This window comes from Musca vetustissima, unplaced genomic scaffold, assembly GCF_032173495.1.
Source record: "Musca vetustissima isolate MV318-11 ecotype Yass unplaced genomic scaffold, APGP_CSIRO_Mvet_v1 utg1266, whole genome shotgun sequence".
Lineage (NCBI taxonomy): Eukaryota > Metazoa > Arthropoda > Insecta > Diptera > Muscidae > Musca > Musca vetustissima.
The window spans coordinates 140,562-146,561 of NW_026882875.1; the positions used below are offsets into that span (position 1 = coordinate 140,562).

Genomic DNA, 6,000 nt, shown 5'->3' on the forward strand with positions numbered 1-6,000 from the left:
ATGTAGATTTTTGAAAAAATATATATATATGTACAATTTTGTGGTTGGTTCATCATGATTCGTTGATTTTTTTTTCGGTTTTTCTTGTGTTCTTTCAAATTTTTAGTCTACACACATATCATCACAGTCACACACACTCGTTTATAGATGAGTATGTGTGTTTTAGATTTCATAGTATTGGTAATTTGATTTCTTCTTTTTTTTCTTCATCATACACATTAAATTTTTAGAACTTTTGCACTCATTTCATAACATTTTTTTCAGTTTCTTTTTAGTCTTCACTTTTTTGTGGGATTTTTTGGGCGTACTGTTTTTCGGAGTTTTTCTTTTATTTTTAAATGCATTTTCTTTTTAAGAATTTTTTTTTGTAATTTATTGTCTTGGTAGTGATTAAGTTTTTTTATTCCTCAAAATGGGGCATTTAGTCCTTGCCATATGCAGTTGTTAGTCCTTGTTGTTCGTATAGCGTAGCTTGACCATTCATTCTTCTTACCTCAAGACGGTGGAGGGCGCTCATATCGGCAGTATATTCAATGTTGATGTTCTCAACACCGGGTCCAGTGGAGGTGGCTCTATAAGAGTATTTTGAAGTACGTACAGCTTGTGATGAAGACATGTTGATTTTGGTTTTTCTTTTTTTTTAAATTATTTAATTTTTAATTAGAGTTGTAATTTAGATTGCGTTTTTTAAAGTAAAAAAATTCACTTCGTTCGCGTAAGCGCTTTTTTCTTTGGTTCTTCCAACAGAATTTCCTTTTTTCCACACGCAACAGAAAAGTCAAAAAGTAGTTGTCACCGAGTCACCGAATAATTCGTAATAAACGTCGGAGTAAGGCTGGTGATCTACTGAACGAGAGATCCCGGTGTCGTTCGAATAAAGAGTATTTCGTGTTATTGTCGGTGTGACCAACGTTTTCGTCTATTTCTACCCAAAATTTTTGTTTTTCCTCAACGCCAAAGTTTTTCTCGTTTTTCCCATTCCACTGGCCGCGATCGCTGTATCCCTACCCACCCCTTGGTCATCATGTGGCCATGTGTGTGTGTGTTGAGTTGAACTTTGAGTTTTTTTGTTATTGTTGGCTGTTGAGTGTTTAATACTTTCGGTTGCTAGCTTCCTTTGCTGCGTGTTGTGTTGTTGTTGCTGCTGCTTTTTCTTGATGGAGGCTTTTTTGGCGGCTACTTTAGCTGCTCGTTATTAGATTTTTTGTTGCTTTTGTTATTTCAAAATTTCTCAATTTTTTTCTTCATTTTTTGAAATGGATTTTCACGCTTTTTCCTACTCACACTTTCAAATATTTGTGTTAATTGCCGTTTATGCCATTAGGCGTTGTTGTTGTTGTTGCTGCTGCATTTGTAGTTCTCCTGTATCGTAGAGGGAAATTCTTCTGATTTTGGTGTGTGTTTGCTGTTCATTTCGTTGTTGTTGTTATATTTTCTCAATTCAAATTGGGCAACATATGTGTTTATCTGTCTGTCCGTTCGTCTGTTTGCCTTCCTATCTCTGCGTCTGCCGTTTACATATCTTTCGATCGCTCTTGTCTATCACAACTTTGTTTTCGAACTACATGGACCAGTATCCCCTATAGATTCACCTGTAATTAAGCAGGCAGCCGTGTGGCAACAACTTCTCTGCATCTGCTTCCCCCCCGTCTTATAGCACCTAAACATCATCGTTTAGAGGAGATTCTTTGCTTTTTGCCAAAAGTGCGTAAAAAATTATTTTTAAATTGTAAATTTTGTAGCTGTTGTTGGTCTTGTAGTTGTTGTTATTGTCGATTTTCTTCGCATCGTGAATTTTAGTTTTCTTTTGAACTTTTGATTGAGAGTTTTGCTTTAGTATCTTTTGTTTTGTTCTTTTGATTTTCGTTGGTCCATGGGGAACAAACGTCTTCGATTTTGTTGTTGTTGTTTATTGTTGTATTCTATCTCCGATTTGCAATTGAGTTTGAAGTCAATTATGGAAGCTGTTGTTTTTCATATTGATTGTTTATGATTGATCACTTGGATGAATCTAAGCATTTTTTGTTTATTTGGGGCTTGTTAGCATTATGCATTGCAGTGGAATGATTGTTAGCATGCATTACAGAACAGAGATATATAGTTCGAAATAAATACGACGGAACTAAAACGCTAAATATATTATAATGCAAAGGCAAATGTGGTTTGTCATAAAAAAATTCACATATCGCAAAAGATCAGAATCCGTAGCAGGTACAAAACCATACAGAAAATATATATCAAATTATTCAGATTCAGGAGTACAATACGTCTATAATTAATTGTTGGACATTCCTAAGTATTCTTTGATATTTTAAGATAAATTAAAAAAAAACAGTTAAAAACTAACATCAAAATGCCAGCATCATTTAATGGTACATGCAGTTAAATTCTCGTTTTGTATGCATGAAATCGTGAAATGAGTGACTTAATCACAATTCGAATGATAACACAAAAAATGCATTGAAGCATTGAGCAAATAAATATTGGTCGATATCGCAAATAAATATTGGTCATATCAATTAATTCAAAACTATACTATAACAAGTGGAAAAAGCGTTAAGTTCCGCCGGGCCGAATTTAGAATACCATGCATTATAGATATCCCGACAGTTACTTGAAATGAAAGTGTTAATACTACGTGGAACTATATTATAACGAATTTCACTGGAATCTGTGGTTAAAACTTCCGATGAAAACAAAAATGTGTCGGCTATTTATAAAGGACATATTACAAATAAGCGAACCTGCTCAAACAATTTTTTTCAGAGATATATTGTAAACTATTGAAATATTAAATTGCTATTAGAAATATTAATATTAGTGTTGATTTTCACAATACTCCCTAGATAGCAATTTTTTATCAATTCAAATATCAAACTTTGCAATGCAAGAAAAATATGATAATATATAAACCAAGCTCCTGAAGTTTCCGGCGAGTCACTGTAGATGTGTGTGGCCTAGCGTTTTTCTGGTGGAACACGGCACCTCTCCTATTGGCCTCTCCTATTCTGGCCGTTTCTTGTCAATTGTAAATGATTTAAAACAGTTTTATATTCGATTTTTAGCTCCTGGGCGATGTTACGACTGCTAACTTGCCGGTCAACTTAGATCATTTCTCCGATTTTATCTACATTTTCGACGACCGGCCTACCTGTGCGAGGTTCATATTTAACATCAAAAATTCTTGAACGGAATCTACGAAACCAAAATTGCACATAATTGGCTGTTACAATATCCGAACCATCCGTATCAGTTTGGCTTGCATTTTCGCCTTTGTCAAAGAAAAACTATAAAATGTGCCGAATTTTCTCTTTGTTCACCTCCATTGTTAACACGCTGTAACTCACAACTGAATGCAGCAAACAAAAAATAACAAAACATTTTTTTACTGCGAAATGCCGCCCTTCCAACTAGCATTTGATCGATACTTTACGAGAAATCTATCGGTACAGCCATCTGTCGAAAAAATAATGGATTTCTTGTTCCCCAAACTAATATTAAATTCTCCAAACCCCTTCTAACCCCAGTAGGAACTGTCGACTTCTTATTTAAAGAATATACCCAATTATAAAATATACCCAAAAGTGAACCTTTATCGACAATTGCACCTAGCGATTGCCATAATATACTCGAAATGCAAATTTCCGCAATTAAAAAAAAACTAAAAAGGGGTGAATATTAATTTTAAGGGTGATTTTTTACCATATACAATTACAAAATACCAAATTACAGCGACTTGGATTGAGGCCTGTTGTGCGCTCTAGTAGTGCGGAGGAAGTTAGAAGTAGTAAAAGTTTAGATTACAAACATTTGGGTTTGATTGGCGTATGAATCTAGGAATTCTGTGTTTTTGAGAACTCCTTCAGTCTTCTCCATTCACACCCCCTATGATCGGTTAGTCCGTGAAGAGTGTAATTTCCCAAGAATTGTAATAATTTAATAAAAACCAGTAAGGAAAGTAGTAAAGTCGGACGGGGCCGACTATATGATACCCTTCACCACTTTGGGCATATTCAACAGATGAATCTTAACAGACGTCGCATTTTTGAAGGATCAGTAAAATTAAATTGGACCCATAAACATATCTTTCTGCAACCTATACTAAATTTTTCATTTGGTCAGATATAGAGTTGCTTCTTACAATGGGACAAAAGTATGTAAATCAATTTAAAGCATATATCAGTCGGATACCCGTTGATTATTTGGATACATATCTGATAAACATGAGGAGTTTGGTTCACCATTTACTTCAAATCGGACGGAAATGTTTATAAAAGCTATATCGAAATCTAAGCCGATTTCATCGAAACTTGTCACAGAATATCGACCACATTTTGAGTTCTTGGTGCATCATTTAGTTAAAATCGGGAAAAAATATGGTACATCTATCCAAATTTGAACCGATTTCAATAAAACTTTCCACATGCTAGGTTCTATAAACTGTATAACATTGGATCTTTGGTGAACATTTTACTTAAAATCTGACGAAGCTATATATAGGAACTATATCTAAATCTGAACTAATTTCAACAAAACTTGCCAAACGTTATCTCATAATAACTTCTATAAGTTGTGCAAAATTTTGTGCCAATCGGACCCACCTGGGGAATTCGGTGCAGCATTTATATCTAACTTATAGGTTATACTACGTTCATTACGAAGGATATATAGGGACTCTGGTGCACCATTGGAGCTATATCTACATCTTAACCGATTTTCACGAAACTTAACACACATCATTATAGACTTCATTCAGTACGCTGTACCAAATTTCGTGAAAATCGAAAGATATAGAGGGACTTTGGTACACAATTTTCCTTAAATCGGACGAAAATATATATGGAAGCTATATCTAAATCGGAACCGATTTTCACCAAACTTAACACACATAATTCTAGTCTTAATTCAGTACGCTGTGCCAAATTACGTGCAAATAAATGATACCTGGAATTTGTATACAATTCCTTAAATCGGACGAAACTATATATGGGAGCTATATCTAAATCTGAACCGGCGGTTCCCTTCTCGATTTTAATTTTTCAAGATTTTCAATGGGCTGGTAAATCAATACCAATGCTTGTTAAGGTTTGTAACTTTGCACATATATAATTGAAGATTTAAAAGAGAAGAAAAATAATTTACAAAAAAATGTTTGTTATTGTTTTGTTGTGGTTTTAAAGAATTAAAGAGAAGTCCTTATTTTTGATGGCGGGCATGATAACTCTTCACTGGAACATCGGAATCCGAAAATTCCAACGGTGTTAGAAAGAGTACATGTCTGGCTCGTATGAACGAGGATTATTGACTTCGCTCTAAAAATAACAAAATGGTGGACCTTTGAAAAAATATTTTTGGAAAATCGCCGATTTTTTGCCAAAAACCAAGTTTAAAAATAAGGAAGATCTTCACCGATTGGCTTTATCCTAGTTCATACGAGAGCTATACACTCCAAGAGAAACGTTGCAAAATTTGGAACCGATTGGATTATTAGTTTTTGAGTTATCGTGCCCGCCATTCGCAAAAGAGAAAAACGCGTTTAAAGTTTGAGAAGCCCTTTAGCCGCCACTTGATGCTGACACAATAAATCGGCTATATCTTCAAGAGTTCTTGATATTTTCACTTGAAATTTTGTAGAGACATTCTTGAATTAGTGTAGATTCGAATTAAATCAAAAAAATTTTGACCTCGAGAATGGGGGGGTCCCCTTAAAACAGTTTTATGGTAAATTTTTAGCTCCTGGGCGATGTTACGATTTTATCTAAATTTCTCCGATTTTATCTACATTTTCGACGACCGGCCTACCTGTGCGAGGTTCATCTTTAACATCAAAAATTCCTGAACGGAATCTACGAAACCAAAATTACACATAATTGGGTGTTACAGTATCCGAACCATAAACACCATTCACGATTTTAGCCGCTTGGCTTGCATTTTCGCCTTTGTCAAAGAAAAACTGTAAAATGTATCGAATTTTCTCTTTGTTCACCTCCATTGTTAACA

The 6,000-nt window shown here is 34.6% G+C and overlaps 1 protein-coding gene across 1 annotated transcript in view; it reads right to left on the reverse strand.

The window, feature by feature from the left end:
• Positions 1-929, reverse strand: part of LOC133329558 (paramyosin, long form) — a 36,760-nt gene extending 35,831 nt beyond the window's left edge. The window contains exon 1 of the mRNA XM_061538033.1: positions 494-929. Within this exon, the coding sequence (XP_061394017.1) occupies positions 494-616 (123 nt within the window). The 5' untranslated portion in view covers positions 617-929. The remainder of the gene's footprint in view (positions 1-493) is intronic.
• Positions 930-6,000: the final 5,071 nt, after the last annotated feature.